This window comes from Suricata suricatta, chromosome 8 (assembly GCF_006229205.1).
Source record: "Suricata suricatta isolate VVHF042 chromosome 8, meerkat_22Aug2017_6uvM2_HiC, whole genome shotgun sequence".
Taxonomy (NCBI): domain Eukaryota; kingdom Metazoa; phylum Chordata; class Mammalia; order Carnivora; family Herpestidae; genus Suricata; species Suricata suricatta.
Genome location: NC_043707.1, coordinates 100,716,034 through 100,740,799, shown reverse-complemented (window position 1 = coordinate 100,740,799; position 24,766 = coordinate 100,716,034). Strand labels below are relative to the sequence as shown.

The following is a 24,766-nucleotide window of genomic DNA, read 5'->3' as shown; positions in this document are numbered from 1 at the left end:
TTTTTTTAATGTTTTATTTATTTTTGGTACAGAGAAAGACAGAGCATGAGAGGGGGAGGGGCAGAGAGAGAAGGAGACGCAGAACCAGAAGCAGGCTCCAGGCTCTGAGCTAGCTGTCAGCACAGAGCCTGACGCGGGGCTCGAACCCACGAATGTGAGATCTGGGCCTAACCGACTGAGCCACCCAGGCACCCCCAAAATTTGTTTTTAAAAGGAAAAGAAAGGAGAGACTTACCCTATCAGATAAAAGACATTTTAAAAAGGTACAATGTCCACTTGATATTGGCACAGCAATTGACAGAATTAGCATGCGGTGCTAATTTGCACAATTGCCCCTCAGGGACATTTGGCAATGTCTGGAGACGTATTTGTTTGTTGCATCTGGGGAATGTATGTCTTGATAGAGTCCAGGGATGCAGAGATGCTGTTAAATGTCCTACAATACAGAGGACAACACTCCACAACAAAGAATTATGCAACCCAAAATTAAATAGTGCCAATGTTGAAAAACCCTAGAATAAAAAGAAAGTCCAGAAACAGATTGAGTAAGACATAGGAATTTGAATAAAACATTTAACTTTTTTAAATAAGGGAATTAAATAAGGGAATTGGCCTTCATCAAATCCAAATAGACATGAAATAAAAGTAACAGAAAAGTGGGGCGCCTGAATGGCTCAGTCAGTTAAGCATCGACTCTCCATTTTGGCTCAGGTCATGATTTCACGGTTTCGTGAGTTTGAGCCTCGTGTCAGGCCCTGAGCTGGCAGCGTGGGGCCTGCTTGGAATTCTCTCTCTTTCCCTCTCTCTCTGCCCCTCCCCTGCTCATGTTCTATTTGTCTCTCTCAAAATAAATAAATAAACTTTAAAAATGTCTTTAAAAAGACAAAAGATATTATAAATAATGTTACAAAACAACTGATGGTCCGCAAAGTTATTATAAACATAAAGATAAATACACATATATAGACAATCCTCATTACTCCCAGATTTGATATCTGTGAAGTTGTCTACTTGCTAAAATTTACCTGTAACCTCAAAATCAATACTTACAGTGTTTTGGAGGTCATTTGTGGATGTGGCCATGTGCAGAGCAGCAGAAAGTTTGAGTTGCCACATCACACACACGCCCAGCTGAGGTAAAACAAGGCTACACTCTGCCTTCTTGTTTGCAGCTCTCATACTGTAAAGTATATATTTCGTGCCAGGTTTTTTGTATTTTGTGACTTTTGTTAATTTCACTGTTTAAAATGGCCCCCAAATACAATGCTGACATGTTGTCTACTGTTCCTAAGCATCACAAGGCTGCTGGGATGTGCCCTGAGGAGAAAACACATGTGTTAGATAAACTTTGTTTAGGTAGGCGTTATAATGCTGTTGGTCATGAGTTCAATGTTAATGAATCAACAATATATACTGAATAATGTGTCTTCAAACAGAAACACACACAAAATAAATTTATGTATTGGTCAGATGACAAAACTTGTGACCTGAGGCTCACAGGAACCTAACCTAGCATTCCCCCAGGAGCAATGATTCAGTATTCATTAATTCAGGGTTTGTGATGACTTTATAGAATGTAACTACTGTAGGGTGCCTGGGTGGCTCAGTCAGTTGAGTGTCCGACTCTTGATTATGGCTCAGGTCATGATCTTGTGGTTGTGGGATCAAACCCCGCACTGTCAGTGCAGAGCCTGCTTGGGATTCTCTCTCCCTCTCTCTGCCCTGCCCCTGCTCACACTCTCTATCTCTCTCAAAATAAATAAATAAACTTTAAAAAATGTGAAAAAAAAGCCTAACAACTATGAATTATGAGAATCAACTATATGTAAAATAGAGATGAGGTTGATATCCAAAATATATAGGCACATCTTTAAACAAATGAGAAAAACATAATCTACAAAAAAAGAAATACAAATGCTCAGTACACATGAAAACATGCTCAGCCTGACTAAAAATCAGAAGAGTGCAACTTAAGAATGATGTAACTTTTTAACACAATTACATTGGCAGGACGCCTGGCTGTCTCAGTCAGAAGAGCATGTGACTCTTGATCTCAGGGTCATGAGTTCAAGCCCCACAATGGGGGTAGAAATTACTAAAAAAATAATTAGACTTAAAAAGATCAGTTACTTTGGCAAAAGTCCAAAAATGGATCATATTAATAGTGAGAAGTTTGGGTGTGAGAAATTGATAGTGTCATATGCTACTGGTAAGAAAATAACTTGGTACAACCACTTTGTGGAGCAATTTGGCAGTATCTATTGAAATTAAAATATCTATATATACACTATACCATAATTTCACTATAATTATCTGCCTTAGAGAAATAGTTGCACGAGGGAGAGGCTTGTAAAGATAAATCCATGATAGCTTGTTATACTGGAAACAAACTAAACGTCCATCAGTAGAGGAATAATGAAATATGATGTTAAAAGGAATGAATTAGCTCTAAATACACCATCTCATTTGCTCTTCACAGTAACTGGGCAGAGTGCAGGTCTTATTCCTGTCCATTTTACAGATGAGGATTTTACAAACTGAGGCCCAGAGTCACCTAGAGAGTGAGTGACAGAGCCAACTCAGCCTCCACCCTTATCACTATGCTGTGAAAAGAAAGTCCTCACCACGTGCCAGACGCTGAAACTTTACATGCACTCTCTCATCTAATTTTCCCAAATGGGTTAAGTATTGTCACTGCTTTTACAGATGTGAACACCACGTCTCAGAGAGGTTAGATGACTCACCCAAGGGTTTACAGCTTGTAAATTATGGAACTGGAATTCAAACACATGTATCTTCCTGCCTTCCGAGTCCTCCTCTTTCTGTGTTGCCAGGCCAGGTCTGTGAGGTGTTCCTGCTCTGCTAACCTCTCCCTATTTTATCCCCCTGAACCTTTCTGACTCAAAGGAAATATAGTTCCTCCCTCGCCCATGTGAATGAAAGCCACCCTTCTACTTTTCACAGCCCAGCCACTCGGTGGGTTATTCAGTCTCTAAGGTTTGAGACAATTGTGTTCTTGCTTCTTTTTCTTTCTTTATTTTTGAGTAATCTCTACATGGGGCTCAAACTCACAACCCTGAGATCAAGAGTCCCATGCTCTAACAGAGTGAGCCAGACATGCACTCCTTGCTGATTTTTAAGATGGAAAATGCATTTCTTGACCTTTAACTAAGTGCTAGCTTTCAGCACTCTCTGCATTTTGCCCAAACTCAGCTCTTAGTTTCTCCCCTTCTTCATTAAGTGCTGTGCTCTCCTTCCTCTCAACACACAGCGTCTGCCCAGGAGCTTCTCATCCCTCCTGCATCTGAGACAGTTAAAAAACATGTCTTTTTAATGTTTATTTATTTTTGAGAGAGAGAGAGTATGAGTGGGTGAAGGGCAGAGAGAGAGACACACACACACAGAATCCAAAGTAGGTCCCAGGCTTTGGGATGTTAGGACAGAGCCCAATGCAGGGCTTGAACTCATGAAATGTGAGATCATGACCTGAGCCCAAGTTGGATGCTTAACCAGCTGAGCCACCCAGGTGCCCCATCTGCATCCGAGACAGTTTATAGGCCCATTGTCTTACATTCATCAGAGCTTTACCCTTTACAAAGAAAGATTTTTCACTTCTGTCTCCCTCTCTGGTAGGACATGTGGAGAGATCATTGGCCCCATTTTACAGGAACTAAGGCTTAGCCAAGGGAAGTGAATTAGCCAAGGCCACACAGCTAGTCAGCTTGTGCTGCTGAGGTATTAAGCCCAATCTCCCAGACTCTAAAGACTACGATCATTGTATTGTGTTTTGGGGCCTTGATACCTGACTGTGGGGACAAGGGCAGTGCAGGGAGTGAGTACCTTAGTAAGAGCAGAGTGGACAAGGACCCGAGCTTCCTTCTGCTCCCCAGGCATTCTATACTATCCCATCACACCCACCCCAACCCCATCCCCCAAATTCAGGGTGCAACAAAGACCATAACTTTCTTACTCTGTTGCTTTGTGAGGAACTGGCTTGATCAGAAGGGTGACTGAGTTCCTACTGTGGTGCTAGGCGCTGTGCTTTAAACACCTTATCCCATTTAACCCCCTCAACTACTCTGCCAAGTGGTTATTATCAAGCCTATTTTGCAGATGAGTGAGGTGTGTTTAGAGGTGATATTCCAACCAAGGTACATTTAATAAGAGACAAAAACAGGGGGAAAATGAGAGACAAGAGTTCAAATCTCCCTTTAAAAGTGTTGGTGGGAGACCATTAATCAGTCATTCTGCTCATCCATCAACTTGGTGTTTTCATAAAGTTGAGCATACACTTACTGAATGTATTAGTTTCCTACAGCCCCTGTAACAAATGACCACAAACTTTGTGGCTTAAGATAACAGAAATGTATTAATTATCTCACATTCCAAATCAGGTTCACTGGGTTGAAATCAAAGGATCCAGGGGAGAATCTCTGCCCTGCCTTGTCCCGTTTCTGGTGACTGCCAGCATTCCTTCGCTTGTAGGCGTTTCACTCCGATCACACATTACGTGTATCTTCACATCACTCTGTAGGTGTCCATCTCGCTCTGCATTTCTCTTATAACGGCACTTGTACTGGCGTGTAGGGCTCACCCAGATAATTCAGGGTAATCTCATCTCAAAATCCTTAATTTAATCATACTTGCAAAACTTTACCGTGTAAGGAAACACAGGTTCCAGAGATCAGAACCTGGTATCTCTGGGGGCTGCCGTTCAGCCCGCTATGCCATCCATGCCAATCAGCAATCACACTCCTGGGTGTTTATCCTAGAGAAATGAAAATGTATGTCTGCACAAAACCTATACACCAACATTCATAGCAGCTCTATTTGTAATTGACAAAAACTGGAAACAACCCTGGTGTCCTTCAATGAGCAGACGGTACAAGGATACAGTGAAACATATGCAGCCATAAAAAGGAAAGCACTATTGATACGCACAACAACTTAAATATATTATGTCAAATAAAAAAAGCCAATCTCCAAAGGTGGTATACTATATATTCTATCTATATAACACTTCTGGAATGACAAAATTATAGTAATGGAGAATGGGTTAGTGGTTACCAGGAGTTAGGTTTAGGAGAAAGGTTTGAGTATAAAGAGATAGCATGAGGAAGTTTTTCTATGGTGATGAAACAGTTCTTTATCCTGTGACAGTGATTGTATTACTATATATGTGATAAACTTTGATGGTACCATACACCAAAAAAAAAAAAAAGAGTACATATAAAAACTAGTAGAAATTGAATAGGATTTGTAGTTTAGTTCATCATATTGTATCAGTGTCAGTCTCCTAGTTTTGAAGTTATTCTGTGGTTATTTAAGATGTTACCATTGGGGAAAGCTAGATGAGGGTAAACTACAACTCTCTACTATTTTTGTAACTTCGTATGAGTCTTAAATTATATAAAAATAGAAAATTCAAAAGAAAACAAAGGAAATCTATTGGCTCTGTAGGTGAGAAGTCCAAAAGTCAGGTGGGTTTTATGCATGGTTTGAATAGAAGTTCATTATGTTCTTAGGCTTGTGTCTCCATCCCCTAAGATTTTCTCAGCTCTAGCCTCTAGTTTGTGTTGGCTTAATCCTCAGGCTGACTTTTCTTTTTTTTTTTTTTTAATTTTTTAATGTCCTATTTATTTTTGAGAGAGAGAGAGAGCGAGCGAGAGCGAGAGCGTGAGCAGGAGAGGGTCAGAGAGAGAGGGAGACACAGAATCCAAAGACAGGCTCCAGACTCTGAGCTACCTGTTGGCACAGAGCCCAATGTGGGGCTCAAACTCACAAACTGTGAGATCATGACCTGAGCCATTGGACGCTCAACTGACTGAACCTCCCAGGCGCCCCAAGGCTGACTTTTCTTATGGTAGTAAGTTGGCAACCAGTAGTTCCTGGGACCACTAGCTTTTTGTTTCCCTCTAGCCAGGAGAAGAAAGAGGAAACTATCCCTTCTTTCAAGGGGGAAGGGAAGGTGTGATCTCTACTCTTACTGGACCATTCAGGTCACGTGTCCAACCCTAAGCCAATGCTATGCATCCATTGCCAATCCATGTCACAAAGGAATGGGATTACCCGATTGGCTCAGACCAACCAGGCCCCACTCCTGGAGCTAGGATGGGGCCAATACTAGCTAGGGGCTATTAACAGGTGGGAAGAGGTGGAATGTATGTTAGGTAGCTAACTCCAATGTCCAGTACAACTTCCTTCTTGAAATTCACTCTTCCCTTAGTTTTGAAGGCATCATTTTTCCTAGAAATCCCCCATTGATGGGTCTTAAAACATAGGCGTTTTCTAGACAGAGAAGATATGAAATGTCATTCCAAGCAGAAGAAATAGCATAAGTACAACACCAGAGATGTGAAGGAATGGAACTGTTTAGGGAACAATGAAAACCTGCAGTGTAGAATTCTTAGCAGTCTGGTGAGAGTAGTGACGCTAAAGAGAAGGAATTGGGTTAGTATATTAAGAGTCTTGAATGGCTCCCCAAGGATGAAGGTAATGGGAAGACACTGAAGGCTTTTGAAAAAAACAGTACATGGACCCACTTGACTTTAGAAAGCTCTCTCTAGCTACAAACTAGAAGATAGACTGGAGTGGGCCTAACTGGAGGTTGTTCCACTGATCTGGGTGGAAGAAGATGAAAGCCTGACTGAGGGTGGTGGTCTTGAGGATGTAGAGAAATGGGTGAAGATGGAAGATGGTGATTGGTGGAATCCACAGGATTCACATTTCTGGCTTGAACACTTGATACACTTTTTAAAAATTTATTTTTAAGTAATATCTATACCCAACATGGGGCTCAAACCACAACCCTGAGATCAAAAGTCACATGCCCCACCAACTGAGCCAGCCAGGTGCCCTGGAACACTTAGTGCACTTTTTATTCAAAAAATCAGGAATGCTCAATTGTGTCAAATGCTCCTGATAAGTTAAGGGAGATAAGGATTTGTAAGTGACGGTGAGATTTAGTGAAAAACATTTTGAGGCATGTTGGGGGCAAGTAAAGTAGAAACCAAGTAAATTGCAGCAGCATAAGTCATGAATGGGAAATAGGGAATACTAAGGCCAAGCGAGCCTCTTTCCAAATTCATATACAAGAAGAGGAGGGAATAAAGCAGCAGCTGAAGAGAGTCATGGAATCTGTTCTTAAAGAAGAGAATAATGTATGCTTTAAAATTTTCCAACACCTCTCTGCATGCTAGCTGTGGAGTCAGCCTGTATCTTCATCTATAAAATGAGTTTTTAATAGTACCTACCTTATGGGTTTATGGCCAAGTCTTCATTTTTCCTAACGATTGTTTATTGTCTGTCTCCCCCAGTAGACTTTTAAGTTCATTAGACACTCTGATAGCTCCTAGTGAATGATGTAGTATGTTGTTAATAAATATTTCTTAAGCGAATGATGAATTCAAGACTATGAGCACAGTCCTCCCCAAGGTAAGCATGCAAGGAAATTAGGCGGGATGTATGAGACTGTGGAGGAGGAAGGTCTGTGCGAGGAAACCCCATGCCTTCAGCCTGCTGTTTTCCAGACCCCAAGGAGGAGGCGCCCCGTGACTGCCTAGGTGGGAATACAGGCAATTTGATGGAAGTGCCAGGAGTGAGCGCTCTTGGGCAGAATCACCCTTTCCTGAACCCACGGCTGGACTGCAATGAGGAGCAGGCTAAGGACTCCAGATGCCTTCTCCAGCACTGCTTCATGGCCACAGTGACTGCCAACGACATTCCAGGCAGTCCTGAGGAAGCCTCTGTCCCAAACCTAGACCCATATGGACCAGCCCCATAAATATCCAATAAATGTCTCTACATCATCCTTTTCTGGAGTCTCTTTTCCATGAAAGGTGGGGGAGGGGATGATCAAAGGGACCTTGGAGCCTGGTTGGATAAATGAGGGTTTTCCCCAGAAATTCCACCCAAGTCCTGCTTAGCACCCATCTATACTGCTCTATCCTGCTGTGCCTGGCCTACTGTGGGCCAAAGACAGTTTAGACATGAGTCCCAGGGAAATGGTCAGTAACAACTCCATGCAATCAGAGGGAAGCCTGGGGCCTCTGGAGGCTCAGAGGAGTCCCTCACCTAACTTAGGGAGCAAGAGAAGTCTGTGTTGGTCTTACTGTCACAGAGCAGGTTGCCCTGGGAAGATGGCTGGGACCCAGAGGCAGGTGACTCCTACCTCTCCTGCAGCTCTGCCCCAAGGAACAGAATGAGAGAAAGTGTAAACAGAGCCCAGCCACATTTATTATCACTTAATTTCTTAGTTGGATGAAAGAGTAAATAAACGAGAGAGGGAATGTATGGTTAACAGACTGAACACAGACTGCACAGTGGGGATGCAGCCACCTCCTGTCCCTGTGTGGTCTTGATAAAGTCCCCACCTCTCCCTGAGCCTCAGTTCCCTTGCTAGGTTATGGTGAGTGTTCCATGAAATGATGGTTATGCTCTGCCTTCATAAACATGGAAGTGCTACAAAGACTCTTTTAAAACTACAGATATGTGGTTTTTTTAATTGTTATAAATGGGCTTTTAAAATTGTTATAAATGTTTTATTTATTTTTGAGAGAGAGAGAGACCACATAAGCAGGGGAGGGTCAGAGAGAGAGGGGGACACAGAATCTGAAGACAGGCTCCAGACTGAGCTGTCAGCACAGAGCCTGAAGGAGGGCTTGAACCCATGAACCACGAGATCATGACCTGAGATGCTCAACTGACTGAGCCAGCCAGGCGCCCCCAGATAGGTGTTTTTCAATGTAACATAATGAGTAAGATCAGGGACTCTGGAACCAAATGCCTGGTTCAAATCCCACCCCTGCCCTTACTTGCTAGGTGACATTTGTGCCTCAGTTCTCTCATCTATGCAAACAGGTATAATAGTAGGACTTGCCTTACAGAGTTTGGGAGAGGATCAAATCGCTTAGTCCATGCAAAGTACTTAGAACAGTGTTGGCAAATGGTAAGCACTATGTATTATCTATTGCCATTATATTATTATTATTATTATTATTAATTTTATTGTTAAGGGATCTTAGGGTGGATGGCTGACTTCCATACCTCTCCCGGCTGTTCTCTTTATCTTAACTTTGCAAGTGGCTTTATTTTAGGCTTTGCCTTGGGAGTGAAAGGCAAGGATCGAGAAGATTCGGTGGCCACTGAGAGCAACTCTTGACATGTCTGAGAGTGACATGAACTGCTGCTAGACTTGGCAACAGGGAAACAGCCGCTCTTAGATATTTGCGCATGGGGCAAGACAGAGTGAGTCACCTGCAGAAGTGCCCTAGACTGAAAGTCGAGAGACCTCAGTTCTGGTCTTCTTTTGTTCTCCTGTGTGTGTGTGCACACATATGTATGTGCGCATGCACATATGCCTGTGTATATACGTGTCCTTTATTTTTAGCACTCTGAACCTTTGTCTGCTTATTGTATGTACATCCCTCTATTCTGTGCCAAGGCCTGCGCAGGCTACCAGAAACAAAAAGGAATCAGCCACAGCTGCTGACCTCAAGGGGCTCACGTGGAGAGCAAGGAGGGCACAGAAAGGACAGTGGGCCCAATGGTGGCCCCTTATGCAGTTAAAGTGAGGAATTAGTGATGTCTGAGCTGAATCATCAAAGATGAGTCAAAGTTTCCAGGTGAAACAAGGTCAGAAGACATAATGTTCAGAGTACAACCTGTACCAAAACAGAGAGAGCCTAGCACATCTCAGGAACTGCAAGTCATCTATTGGAGACAGAGCTTAGGGTACTTTTTTGTGTGTTTGTAGGTGGGAGTGGGTGACAGGAGGTTTAATCACTGATGTTTTGTATGACCTTTCACAGGACAGATCTTGTCTCTTCTTAGTGTCCCCATCAGTAAATTTCAATTTTCCTCTGAACTTTCTGTGCTGGGTCTTCTGGGAGGTTACAAGGGAGAATCCAATACTGCTGGTGCCTTTAGGCTGCTCATGGTCTGATAGGGAACATAATCTGTAAATTCTAAAAACTCAGGTGGTCATCAGTGGCCTAAACAGTAGTTCTCAAACTTCAGACTGCATCAGAATCAGATGGAGGGTGGGGTGCCTGGGTGGCTCATCAGCTGGGCCTCCGATTTCGGCTCGGGTCATGATCTCATGTTCATGGGTTCGAGCCCCACATCGGGCTCTGTGCTGACAGCTCAGAGCTTGGAGCCTGCTTTGGATTCTGTGTCTCCCTCTCTCTGCCCCTCCCCCTCTAATGGTCTCTCTGTCTCAAAAATAAATAAAACATTAAAAAATAAAAAAAAAAGAATCAGATGGAGGGCTTGTAAAAAACACAGCTTGCTGGTCCTGCCTCTCTCCCACCTCTTTCCCACCTTAGAGCGTCTGAATCTGTAGGTCTGGAATAAGTCCCGACAATTTTAACTGGTTCCAGGTGATGCTGCTGCTGCTGCTGCTGCTGGTCTGGGTCCCCCTTTTTGAGCATGACTGGTCAGGAAAAACAAAGAGAAATCAGCTGGAGAGATTAAGAGCCAACCTCACACTGAGCAGGGCCCCGAAGACCCAGTAGAACATCCCAGCAGGAGCCTATCGGGATGGGGTGGGGATAGGTGGAAAATGGACCATGTGTGTTGCTTTTGCTGACCTGTATATCCCAGGCCCCACAAAGCTCTTCCCATCCCCCATGTTTAAGACTCTCCTATTTGAATTCAATCAGTCCTCAGAGCTGGCTCTCGCTAGGGTTGGCTTGTCTGAGTCTGAGGTCAGAAACAAACTGCCCACCCTGTGCAGTGGGGTAGCCCCTCCCCCAGGGCAGTTGAGGAGGAAGGAAGCTGGGTGGGCTGACGCACAGACACAAGTAGTCTGAGCTCACCGCTGCTCACAAGCACACATCGACCGGCAATTATCTCTTGTAAATTGCTTTCCTGGTTATGTTCAGAACATGTGTGTGTGTGTGCCTGCCTGAGAACAAACACTCAGAAGGCACAGGGTGAAGGTGGCTAGCTAGGGAGGGGGCTCTAAACGAAGGGGAGCCCAAGTCTGAAGCTTTAGCCAAGAATCAGTGAACTGCTGAATCTTAGAACTTGGAAATACTAGACCTGTGCACTTGCCTTTATAATCTCCTGTCAGTTGGCTTTCAGCCTCTCCTCAAACATTCTCATTTGTTTATTCCTTCAACGTTGACTGACAGGGATTCTTTGCCAGGATCTGGGCTAAATGAAGTCCCAGTCCCTGTCCCCAGTCCTATGGCTACAGGAGATCCCCAGCACAGATAATGGCTTCGGGAATCTTCTTGGAGTAAGCGACCCAGTGACAGGTGAAAGGGGGTTTGTGGTGCAAGATGGGGAACAGCATTCAAGGAAAGACGGAACAGCATACACAAAGGCCCAGAGCTAGGAATGAGCATATGCTGTTTCAAGGGACAATAAATGGTTCACTTTGGGTAGACACCAGAATCAATGTGAGACGGTGAGAGATGAGGCTGGAGGGGTATGTGGGCCAAGTCCTGAAGCCTTGGCCATATTAAGGGGCTCAGGCTTTATCCGGAAGGCAAAGGAAGTGATGGCAAAGAGTTTAGCATGGGAAGGAACTTGGCACCTTATGTGATAGCTTGCTTTCATATTCTTCAAGACACTGAAGTAAAATTTGTTACCTGGGAGTTCTGCCTTGAGGGCCTATTGAACACCAGCCCCTTTGGTTCCTGAAACTTCAGAAGTCTGAAGGACAGTGATGGCTCCCGTGTCCACAAGTGCCCCAGGCCCTGTACTCTTATCAGGAGGAGGAAGCCATGCCACTGTCATTTATGATTCCAGTCTTCCTGGTCTTTTCCCACTCAGCTTAGGGGTCAGAGCCTGGTACAACCAAGGCCTAGGCGTAGACCAGAGCCCAGAAGAGCACTGTGCTTTGCTCTGTCCCAGGGACCCAGGAGGCTCTCATGTACAGACCACTCACAAGGTTACAAATGGCTCCTTACATGTCTTCTCCATACCCCATAGGATCAAGGCCACCCAGAGTAGACGGTCCACTCGGGGAATGTTGACTGAGGACATCCTGTGGGCTCAGCACTGTGACAAGTCCTTTAGAGTAGAAGATGCAGCTGTGTCCTTGGGGACTCACCACTAGGGATGAAGAGTAGGTTTGACCCATAAAATCCCAAGGGAGAAGTCACAAAATTCAAAAGCAAATGCTGAGCTATGGGTTAAGAGTCATTAGAGTTGCAGAGAGTCTACAACAGAAGAAAGTAAGTAATCTGGAAGCCTTTATGGAGAAAGAATGTCTTGAGTTTGACCTTGATGGACCATAGCAATATTTGAAGGGTCTCAGTGAGGTAGAGAAAGTGTTCTATGATGTCAACTTTATATTTAAAGAGAATACTACTGGGGCGATTGGGTGGCTGAGTTGGTTAAGCATCTGACTCAGGTTTTGGCTCAGGTCATGATCTCAAGCTCTGTGCTTACAGGATGGAGCCTGCTTGGGATTCTCTCTTTCACTCCTCTCTCTCTCTCTCTGCCCTTCCCTCCACTCACAGCATCTCTCTCTCAAAATAAATAAACTTAAAAAAAAAAAAAGCAAAAAGAGAAAGAGAGAGAATACTACTTGTGGCTCCAAGGGCTTTGGATAAGGTAGAACATTCACCAGCCCTACCCCAGCTGGTGAATAGTCATTCAACAAACATAAACTTAATATCTTTTGTGTGCCAGGCTTTGCCCTGAGCACTAAGAACAAAGTAATGAGTCAGTCAAAATTCCTGTCCTCAAGGAGTTCTCAGACTATTAGGGAACATTGATAACTTAAATAGGCAGTTATAATATAGTGGAAAGTGCTGTGTTCATTCATCAATTGAAAGATGGTTATGCTAACAGTGTTAAGTTAGTGCAATGGAACTTTGTCACCTCTTCAGTCAGGCTGTGGAATGTATTTTCCCATCCTTTGTTTCTGTGTTAACTTTGTGATTTGCTTTGACAAATAGCAAGCGGCAGAAGTGACATTGTGCCACTTTTGAGTCTAGGCCTCACAAGACTTTGCAGCTTCCTCTCTCACCTTCTTGGAACACCATGTCACTACATAAGGAGCCTGGACTCGCCCGCTGTAAGATGATACCATGCAGAAGGTATATGAACTCTCCACTCTCCCTAGACCAACCAGCTTCTAGTTGAGGGACCAGATGAACGAAACTACCAGAAGATCTCACGCCAGGTGAGCTCAGTGGAAGAATCATCACCGGCTAAGCCCAAAGTGCCAATCCACAGAATCATGAGCAAATAAATGGTTATTGTGTTAAGCCATTTGTTTTGGGGTACTTTGTTACATAGCAAGAGATTACTAATACAGTTCTTTTCATGTATTTTGTCACAATTGTGAACTTGTTTACATGTCCTTTCCATCGGTATGAGCTCGTCCTTTGAGGAAAGAAACTATCTTTCTGTTGAATATCTTCTGTTTAGCACTCCAGATCCATTCTCTTCCCTTCTCCACCTTGCTCTGTACCTTAAGAGGGTTACACAAAGAGACTAGGTTGCTCCCTGGAATTTGGTAGGGTCTGGCCAACTGAAGTCCTAGGAGAGTACATATTCTCCTGGCTTCCTTCCTGAAGGCTCACCATGGGCTGCATGTCTGGACCAAGGGATGTAATTCCTGTATGAAGGGATATAATTCCAATCAGGTAGCCTTTACAACAGCTTTGTCTCCAGATTCTAGTAATTGTTCCCTTCCCCTGCTCCTCTAGGCTGAAGGGTAGTTACTAATGCCCTAACACGACCGGCCCTGGAGTATTTCCCTACTCCTTGTCCCTCTATTAAATAACCCCTTTATTAAACCCTTCTCAAGGGGCACCTGAGTGACTCAGTTGGTTGAGTGTCTGACTCTTGATTTTGGCTCGGGTCATGATCTCCCAGTTCATGAGATCCAGCCCTGCACTGAGCTCTGCACTGAGCGTGGAGACCACTCAAGATTCTCTCCAACATTCTTTCTCTCTCTCCCTCTGCCCTTCTCCCCTTCTCATATATATATATCGATATATATATAGAGAGAGAGACTATTCTCAAATTACCCAGTTTGAGAATGCCATCTATTTCCTTCTGACACCCTGAATGATACTGTCTTATTCCATAATCTATCCCCAGCTGCCACTTAATTCACAGTATATGTTCAATAAATATCATTTGATAGAGGAATGAAGGAATTTGCTGTTAACGTTATACTTTGATTAGAAAGACTGGAGTCTGGATCCTGATCCTGTGGTTTTCTAGATGTATGGCCTTTGGCAAATTTCTTCACTTCTCCAGAAGAGATTCAGTTTCCTTATGTGTTAAATTTTGATACCAAATACCAACATTCCAGGATTGTTGCTCAGCTTATAGATAATGTTTGTAAAATGTCTGGCTCACAGTAAATGATAAATAGGACTCTGGTGAGGAGGTAGGAAGGATTTCATAGGCCATGTTCCTATTTCATCCTCATTGCACCACTATGAAGATATCTATCTATCTATCTATCTATCTATCTATCTATCTATCTACCTACCTACCTACCTACCTACTTATCTATCTGTCTGAGCAAATGATGACCAGGGAAGGAAAACAACCTGCAGAAGGTCACACACTGAACTTGAAATAGTCAGGATTTGAATCCAGGTTTCTGATTCTTGGTTCAGTGTTCTTTTTGCCATACCAGGTGAGGGATGAGGAAGAGGCATGGCCTCAACACACCTCTCCAATATGCCAGGTGAGAAAGAAAACAAAAAATAAAATGGGGCCTCCCAGGAGAAGCTGACAGGGACTCCTTGCCTCACCCTCTTCTTCAACAGAACTTCCTGAAATTTTCCAAGAAAAGGTCTTAGTCCAGCTGCCTACCCACTGCTCAGTGGGAAACTTGAGGATGAAATCATTCTTCTGGAGACAGGATGAGGAAAAGCCATGCTTGGCTGGGAAGCTCCCTTCTCACAAGCCTTCCAGAACACTCCAGGCCTCTGTGAGTGAGCATTTCTCTGAGTTATCACAATACCTGCCACATAGTAGGTGCTCTTGAAACCTTGTGGACAAAAGAATGAATGTATCCATCTGCATAAATACTTGTTCTGATGTGGGAAACAAAGGCAAAAGAAAGAAATTTCCTTACAACTTACAGCCCATTGACAAATCCTTGAGACACAGTGACATTCCTCTAGAGGCTCAGCAGCCTCCATTTGACAATTTGCTAAGGGCAAAAAGGCCATCATAGGCTAACTCCCCCAGGATCCTATGAGTGTACTTTAAACATATAGAAATTTCTTTGGAAACTTCCTTTATCTCTACCCCACAAGCTGCATGTTGGCAAACATACTCCAAGCATACGGCCCACTCATATACGTCTGAATAGTCTTATGACTGAGGTTTTACTAAATGGTAATAAAGGACCTTTTCCTAATAATAGCTAGCAGCCTCAGGGTCCTGGAAAACTTGTTTCCACAATACCTTTGAGGCTAGCGCTGTTCCTAACCCCTCCCAACTTGTAAGTATATAATTAGCCACTCTTCAGGACCCCAGTGCAACGCTTTCTGCCCACGTTTCCTGTCCATGTGCTTTAACAAATCCAGCTTTATGTACCAAAATCATCTCAAGAATTCTTTCTTGGCCTTCGGCTCCAAACCCCAACATATCTCTACATTAGTTCCACAAATACCAGTGTTCACCCTACACATGTTGGGGCAGGGGATTCAGAGACAAATCAGACAATGTGTGGGCCACATGGTGGCCCCATGTGGGATCAGACCACATGATTCTCATTTTAGTATTCACCATCTCCTGTATGTTTGCTAATAGTTTCATTGAGCACTGTCAGAGCTCAAAGGGCCCTCTGAGACCTATTCCTATCAACTGTCTCATTATACAACTGGCAAAACCAAGGTTCAGAGAAACAACATTCTGGTACAGAGAAGGGCACTGATTAGAGGTCAGGACAGCTGGGTTCAAACGGAGGGCCCTGCCAGTTACTTGCTGGCTATGCTCATCCTCTCCCTGGGTCTTGTTCTCCTAAGACTGCAACAGGGGGCAAGAATCTCCGCGCGGCCCTCTCTGGGGACAGTTCTAGGGCCCAGACGTGTATCTCCGAGGAGGCCTTTCTCGGAGAGGAGGGAGCTTCCTTTGTGAAACGTTCATTTTTAAAATCTCCAGCGGAGGGTTCCCAAGCCCCGCCTCCTCTCAAGGCTGCTGTGCGTTACCATGGAGACCGTAAGCCCCTCGCAGTTCCCTGCTGTTCTGAACCCCTCCCCCTTCTCCATCTCTCTCAGCTCTTTCTTCTGTGGCTGCAGATCTCCCCCCACCCCCTCTCCCGGCTGATAAGCTCGAACTTCCTTCCGCTGGACAGGAATTATTATCCCCGTTTGAAATCCGGGAAAATTGAGACCCCAGAGAAGGGGAGAGACCTGCCCCAGGCTACCCGCAGCCTTTTGATAGCAGAATCCCAAACACTCCTCGTTTCCTGCACGGGGCGCACCTTGATCTCACCACAACCATCCCTAGGAGTGGCAGGCACACTCCTATTCAGAGAGTCTTATTGTTCCTTTTTCCCTCTTTCCGCATTTTTGGTAGCTTAACTTTCTATTCTAAGAAATTAAGAACATGTTCTGACTAAACCTGGAGTGACGTGAAGTTCAGTCTTTACATTAGTGACTTCAAATCTATTCTTGGGTAAGTTGTTGAAGTCCTTGGTGAACTGAAATAGTGCTGGATGATAAAACCTGCCAACAAGCTACTGCAGAATGTACCCGCCTTGACTATGCAGATGCAACAAAGAGCATCACATGTTAGAGCCTTGCAATTTTCCAGAATGCATCAAGGAAGCCAGTACAGGACCATGCAGTTCACACAACAAACACCTGAGAATTTGGACACATTCTGCCAAGTAGTTAAGTGCTCCTCTAACTCTAAAAGACAAGGATATCAAAACCTTGGCATATGGAAAATAGAATTCATCCTGCAAAGCTGAGTTCCAGTCTCAACCTGCTCATTTTGATCTTGTGCACATTACTCAACCTGAAAGACTACCCACCCCCTCCCGCGTGATGGCTGTGCTGATGTGAAAGGACTTGGGAAGGTGTGATAAACTCACCAGATGTGTTATTTATTGTTATTCAATGAAGCTGGAGAAGGATCTCCTAAATTTTTTCCCAAGGGCCTCCAACTGTCAGATTGTTAGATTCTGAAGTTTTCCATGACTAGCATGTGTGATGCTACAGTTCAATGATTCTAGAATCCTGAGCCTGATTCTAATCCCAGAACACTGTGAGGCTGATATTCTCTGATTCCATGCAGATGTGAAGGCAAGGTCTGAAGCCAGGCAGGGTGAAGACCCAGGTGGGCATTCTAGGCCCCTGGGGAGGAGCAGCTGTCCCTGCTGTCCCTGCTGTCCGGTGTCTGGGCTCACCCCAGGAATCACAGCCTAATTCCCCTTAGGCTTGTCTTCGGCTCATCACCCTGCCTCCAGCCAGCGGTCCCTGGAGCCTCATCACCTGTATGATCCATATTCATCACACTTATTCCTCTATTAGGTCCAATTAAACCACTTTGCCAACACTGCAGGAATCAAAACTTCCCTCAATTAGTAGGCCCAGCAGAGGAGGCCCTAATTCAGGATGGTCCCACCTGTAGCCCCCTGACCCCACACTGCGAGCACCATCCCCCTATTCCCTCATACCCATCAGCGCGTAGCTACAGGAACATTTCTTTCTGCAGGCTCTGGTACACGCTGTTCCTCACTGATGGCCTCACAGGCGGCTGCTGACTCACCCCAGGTCGCTAATGCACCAGGTATCCATGTATTCTGATGGGGCTGCTTCACTAGGTGCACAGCATGGCACATGTGAGCTTATATTTTTAGGCACGACAAGGACACCAGCTCTGGGCCGCTGACGTGAGATCTGGCTCCCAGGCCACTACTGATAATAGAGTTACATTGAGCTAATACCTTCCTCTGGGTCTAAAGAGAGTATTCCAGATCCTTTTGTAGTTCATAAGTGTGATGATTGGGTGTTCACGCCATTGTGTGACATGTGCCACCCTTAAACCTTGTTATGACACCAGCACATTACCCGTCTGACGTAAAAAATAAAATAAAATAAAATAAAATAAAATAAAGGCAGTATTCTGGCCCTGTGGGCCTCACAGGATGTTCTGAAGCTTCTAAACAAATGTATCAACAATAAATTGTTCAAGAATTACGTGTTGTGATGTAAAGTGATATTTAAATACACTGTGCCATGAAGATGTTCATGGTCAGCTCTGTACCAGCACCACTGCCTACCCAAGTGACCCCAGGCAGGTCATTTTACTTCTCTGACTGAACCTTAGTTCCTGTGTGTGTGTGTGTGTGGTTTTTTTGAGTGCTTAGCATATACTGGGCACCGTGTCTGGCATGTTACATGGTTTACTCTATACCAGTAAGGATTCTCAGTTGCAAACAACTGAAACCATCTCTGGCAAAACTAAGCAAAAAGGAGCTTTACTGGAAGGTTGTTGGATGGTTCACTGAAATGATGAGGAGACTAGAGAGCCAGATAGAATTCAGGAGTAACTGCCAAAGTCCTCCAAAGGAACTGTTTAGGACAGACTCCACCTCATGCTATGCAGCCACTTGCCGCTCATCATGGCACTGCTGGGCTCTTGTCCTCACCATAGCCTCCTGACGTAATCTCTGTAATCTCTGTCCTCACCCCTCTGCCTAACTCCCACCAGACTCAAGGCCCAGGTAAGGGCATCAGCTTGGTCCAGCCCAGACCCACATGAGTCAGGGGAAGAGCTGCTGCCCCCTTCAGCTTCTGTATAGCTTAGAATTCCTCCAAATAGACAAAGTATTTGGATGCTGGGCAGCCAAAAACATTCGATGTCTACTAAAGCCTTTAGTAATCTTTTTTTTTTAAATTTTTAATGTTTATTTATTTTTGAGAGAGAGAGAGAGAGAGATTGACAGTGTGAGCGGGGCAGGAGCAGAGAGAGAGGGAGACACAGAATCTGAAGCAGGCTCCAGGCTCTGAGCTGGCAGCACAGAGCCTGACACAGGGCTCAAACCCACGAACCATGAGATCATGACCTGAGCCGAAGTCGGACACCCAACCGACTGAGCCACCCAGGCATCTCAAGCTTTTAGCAATCTTGAGTCAGGTAATATTACATTTTACAGAGACCTTGTCTCTGAAGGGCTTATTTACTGGTCACCTGGCAGGTACACTAACACCTCACAGGAATGGAATAAAAAAGTGACTGTAGGTAGTCAGCAAATATTAGTTCCCTTTTCCCCCTGAGTAGTAGCTATTGCTGGGGAATGTTTGCTCAGCCATGGGGAAGACTTTCAGAGACTTGTTCATATTCCCTAGGACTCTGGAGCTGACCACTAACTTCCTGGCAACACTCACAACTGTAGTTTATCCCAACAGACTGACTCCACTGTAGACAGATCAACACCATTATCACCATATTGCCTTTAGTTCATGGGAGCCTCACAAAACCCTGTGAGTTAGGTATTACTTCAGTTTACCAAATGAGAACACAGGGCCTCAGAGAGGTTTAGTGACTGTTCCAAGCTCACAAAGTAAGTCAGAGCCCAAATCACATCCAGGTCTCCTGTTTCCAGGGTCTGCTCTATCACATGACCTTTATTTCAAAGGAGCAAGCTGAAAGCAGGACATTCAGGATTCAATACAGACACAGAATGCCAAGGCAGGAAGAGGCCTCAAGACTCTTTGTATCCTTTCTCTTTTTACTGACGGCAAAGCGGCAAAGCGGAGGCCCAGAGACAGGAGGTAACCTGCCCAACCTTACACAGCACTCTCTGTAGAGCCTCTGTACGAGAGCCAGGGTTTGAATACAGTTGTCTTGCCTCCCGGTTTAGTGAGCATTGATCACACCATTATGGAGCTTATTTTCAACTGGATGTAACTAAAATGGACAGAAGGGGAGTAAATGGCCCACTCAGCTGTTGGGATGAGGCTTTAGTGTGGGCCCAGAAAAAAGGACATAGCAGTAGGACGGCTGAGAAGTAGGAAGCTCTGAACTTCCAGAAAATCCTGTTCTCTCATAATCAGGAAATATCTCAAAATGTTAAGAGCCAATTATCTCATCCTGGTTGGAACTGATTGATATAGACTCAAATTTGTGGGTTATTAGAATAGTTGGAGAGAGGGATCTGAATGCAATTAGATTAGACCGGGACAAGATCAAACTTACATGGCTCAAAGAGCTGGACAGTCTGTGATCATTAGCGCCTTTGTCTGAGGCCCACACCTAGACCTTGGGAAATTTCCATGTGCCTTGGCCCTTGAGGCAGCCTTCCCACCACAGAGATGCCCTCCCTCCTGTAGGGGCCCATTCTGCCAAAAACCCTGCTGAGGAGATCCAACTGTGATGGCAAAGCCTGGGGGGGGGGGGGGAATGTATGTTATCACAAAGTCCCTAGAGTCATCTAGGAAAGCCTGACTCTGGACAACAGTATGGTCCCTCCCATTTGAGGATCAGAATTGAACAACATATGTCCTGGGAGATTGGGGAGCAGTGCTTTGTGGCTTGTTGGACCCTGTTTTCCTTTGTTTTAGAAAATGTGCACTTAACCTCTTAATCAGAATGGATCAGAGACTGGAGCTAGTTTTTCTATTACTCATACTTCTTGTTGATTGTGGTTTCGGTAAATGGGTAGATTTTCTGATTAAAACTCCCTCCCTGGTCCGGGGCACCTTACCCACAGACTATTGTTTAAACCTTTAAAGAAAAATAGCCTCCTCTTAAGCTTTGGTTAATATTATACTATATGTGTAGAACAAGACCCTTGTTAATGTATTTCATTCCTGCTTTTGAAACTCTGTAATGAATTATGTTCTTGTTTTTGATTTTCTGTTCTCTCTTCCATGAAAATAATGATCTTTTCTGAAACATGTGATTCTTATCCAAAACCTCAGAGTTACAAACAATATAATCATTATAAGAGAGATGTAATCACCTATGGTATATGTCACTAAGCATCACAGTAAAGTGTGGCACTACCACCATTCACGTTGTCTATGTTCTTTCTTATAGATACTGTGCCAACACCAATCCCCTACTCAGAGACCCTTAGATAGTGGTGTGTGCACTGGTCCCCTGCACCTTCCTACCCCTTTTGACTCCATCCAGTCAGTTCAGATGGTATTTCTCTAGGAAAAATTTTTTAATCTCATGCTGGGTTGGAACCTACGCTGGTCTCCTGCAGCCCCTACAGCTTTCCTACGTATGTCACATGAGTGACCACACTGGGTTGTCATCGTCTATGCGCCTGTATCCTCCATTACAGACTGTTAACTCCAGGGTATGGAAAAGTCTGCCACAGAGAAGAGTCGGCAATTGTTAGCTAAGTGAATGAATGGATGGAGAAAAGGAGAGAACACCCAGGGACCCAGCCTTCTCCCCAATTCCTTCTCTGCTCCCACTCTAAACTCCAGGCTGAGGGATATCAGTCTCTGTCCCATCCCAGCTCCTGGATTTGGCCTTTGGATCCAGTGTCTTTGATAATGAAGCCTCAACTCTTCCCCAACTAACTCTGACCTGGCTTCCCCTGCTGCTGACCGACTACAAGGATCCTGAGTTGCCTTCAGTCTAATGTCCCCAGAAGGTGAACTCTAGTCCTGAGAGTCCCATCTGCAGGCAGCCTTCTGGGCCAGCAGCTTAGTCAGGCTACCCTTCAAAAAAGGACCAGAAGAAGGGACATCTAATAGCCATAGGCTGGAATGGCTTCCGTGCAGGTCCTGACATCTCAGTGTGAAGCTGACAGAAGCCCATGAGCCACCCAAGTGCCCACATGGGAGAAGCTCTAGCAACCAACGAGGTCTTTACTGAGCCCTTATAGGGCACTAAGCTGGAGACAGGGGAGTCCGAGTCTGAATTAGAGGCTCAACACTGAGGTAAAACTAAGCAAGGAGGATGCTAGGACATCCAGGAGGAGGTGCTTTAGGGACCCAGTGACATCGACATTCCAGAACATACTAATATTCTAACACATGAATGTTCCAGCACACCACAATCTGTCACCTTGCCATTCCCTTATGAGTGACATTCCACTACTGCAACATTCCTCTGCCATCCCAGCATTCCGCCCCACCAACATTCCTCCATACTAGCACTCCAACATTTTCAAATACCAGCACCATATTGGAACTTTCAACCCTCCAACTTCCTTCTACTATAACCATTTATTTGTCTCTTGGATCACTTATCCCACTGGCTCTTAAAATTTGGGAGAACACAGACTCGTTTAAGAAATTCTTAAAATCTCTGGCTCCTTTTTCCCCAGGAAAAAATGTATACCTACACATCATTTTGCGTATCGTTTCAGATTTTCAATGACCCTCAAAAGGATCCAAGGACTCTAAGGTAAAAACTATTTAATTTTATCCTGCCTTAATCCAGACATACATTTAAAATAAAGCAAGATCTAAGTTTAAGATAGGATAATACTGAAAAAAAAATGTAGGGACAAAATGGAGCCTGGAATGATGCAAAAAGTGCAGAACATAGTGACCTACAACAGCTAAATTTGTATCCCACATATTTAGCTCTAAGACTTCCAGCAGCCAAGGCAAAAAGGGAAACCTGTTCACTTACACAGTTCACAGTGTTCATGAGATAAAAACAAGCCACTTACTCTTTAGGGGACACACAACTAACTATTCTTAGTATGAAGACCAGATAAGAGTTTCTCCCCAGTTCTCATAAAGAATGATGTAATGGACCCTGGCCTCAACAGGGCTCTCTCACAATAGACCCAGGGATGGTTCTGTAGTAGAGTGACCAACTCATCCCCGTTGGCCTGGCACAGTTTTAACACTGAAAGTCTTATCTCCCATGAGTCTCTTTGGTCCCAGACAAACTGAGATGGTTGATTATCTTATCTGTGAGCTATAGTCCAGTCAAAGCCTACCTAGGGTAAGATTCTAAAATATCATGGATAAGTAAAAATATCCTTGGAGTGGCACCTGAGGGTCTCAGTTGGTTGAGTGTCCGACTCTTTGATTTCAGCTCAGGTCATGATCCCAGGATTGTGGGATCACTGAGTGTGGAACCTGCTTAAGATTCTCTTTCTCCCTCTGCTCCCCTCCCCCACTCTCTGTCTCTTAAATAAAATACTAAAAATAAATAAGATATATAAATAAAATAAATATAAAATAATAAATATGTAAAATAATTAAATACATATAAATAATAAATAAATAAAATGATCCTTCGAAAGCCTTACAATCATTTAAGAAGTAGATCACAGAACTCACCTCTCACAGCACAGCCCATTTTCCCCCTAACAACAGAAAAGACTGTTGTTTCTTTGGTGGTGTATCTGAAGAGACTGGCTCGCCATAAACACTGGAATCACACACGGTGTGGCAAAATGAGCACATGCCGAGGTTTTTATGAGGCATGTAGGAGCTGATACCAATGGAAGAAACAGCAAGGTTACCTCTCCCATAGCACACTCTTCCTGGAAATATGCTGAGTTGAAATACTATTTAATATGTTATTGGTCCTTCTCTTCCCATGTCTCTCTTCATTCACAATTATAACTGAATTTCTATAAGTCAAAAAAATAGTACCTACCCCATAGGGTTGTTGTGAGAATTAAAAGAGTCAATATTCATAAAACACTTGAAAGAGTACCTGGCAGAGTGTTTGCTCTAATTGCTGCTAAATATAGAATGCTGGCTAAATATAGAATGTAGGACTATAAGTCCTACAGCAATCCTGGCTATAAGTTGATGTCAACTTGGGAGAGATATTCTTTGGCAGGGACAAGGGTTAGGACCCCAGCCGTCTGTAGTTCTAATTTCATTGAAAGCATACTTTCTAAACTTCTAGAGCTGCTAAGGGACTGCCTGCCTTCAGATAGGTCTTCTCAAGCACTGGATCTGAGTCTGAGATCCTAAGCATGTGTGGCCATGAATATATCTTGATGAGGGTTTTGCCCTCTGAGTCCACTGGTTGGTTTAGAGGATTCCCAAATACCAGCTAGAGAATAACAGCTCACAAGCTCCCTCACTGTCCAGACTGTACAGGCCTCCCACGCAGTCTGCCCTGGTGTTGGGGGGCAGCCCTGGCATAAGTACTGAGCTGACTGCCACACAGACCAATGAACCACTGAATGTGAAAACAGTACACTGTGAAGTGCTGTGCAGATGTGAGAGACCCAGGATTAGAATACAGTGGTACTGGGTTCAGAGTCCAGAGAGATGACGAGACTGGAGCTTGGGCACTGCCCACGAGATGAAAGGAGGGAACAAACAAGCAATTATTTCAGAAGGCTTGGAGTGAGACACACTTGATAGTTAACTATGCTAAGGCCAACAATCGGTAAGAAATCCCAAGTGGTAGGGTTCCTGAATCCTTCTCCAGGCAGAGTGCACATTTCCTGAGAATCTCAGAGAGGAAAAAAATAATAATTACTTGATTAATTTACCAAAAATCCAACAGATGCCTTCTCTGGTCTATGCACTGGGCATAATGGTCATGATGTCTGACCTAACTCTTAAGGTGGGTTCTCCTTGAAACTTCCCGAACAGTTGTTGGCTCCACCACTTACCAACTCTGATCAGCAAGCCATTTACCTCTTCTAAGGCTCTGCTGATCTATCTGTTAAATGAAAACAATACTGAACAATACCCATACCACAGGATTATCCTGACCATTAAATAAAACAATAAACACATACAGTGCTTAACATATAGTGCTGAGCATACATCCCATACTATTCTGTTTTCCACATGAAAACTCATTTAAAAAAATAACCGCAGGAGGTATGGTACTATTTTTATCCCCATTTTCCAGTGGATGAAAGAAG

General features: G+C 44.2%; 1 protein-coding gene, 1 long non-coding RNA gene and 1 other non-coding gene across 4 annotated transcripts in view; 2 read left to right on the top strand and 1 right to left on the bottom strand.

The window, feature by feature from the left end:
- Window positions 1-7,810, top strand: part of SHISAL2A (shisa like 2A) — a 16,569-nt gene extending 8,759 nt beyond the window's left edge. Inside the window, exon 3 of one of the 2 annotated variants that reach the window (XM_029946145.1) lies at window positions 7,530-7,810. In XM_029946145.1, coding sequence (XP_029802005.1) covers window positions 7,530-7,783 — 254 coding nt within the window. In that variant the 3' untranslated portion in view covers window positions 7,784-7,810. Of the gene's footprint in view, window positions 1-7,514 lie in introns of both variants that reach the window. The other variant, XM_029946144.1, reaches the window with a different exon arrangement.
- LOC115297930 lies at window positions 205-17,884 on the bottom strand. Its single transcript, XR_003911527.1, has 3 exons — window positions 17,618-17,884; window positions 1,051-1,317; window positions 205-512 (listed from the first exon to the last, which is right to left on the bottom strand). It is a non-coding gene; the product is annotated as an uncharacterized LOC115297930 (long non-coding RNA).
- Window positions 17,885-17,917: 33 nt separating this feature from the next.
- Window positions 17,918-18,021, top strand: LOC115300605. Its single transcript, XR_003912766.1, has one exon. It is a non-coding gene; the product is annotated as a small nucleolar RNA U13 (small nucleolar RNA).
- Window positions 18,022-24,766: the final 6,745 nt, after the last annotated feature.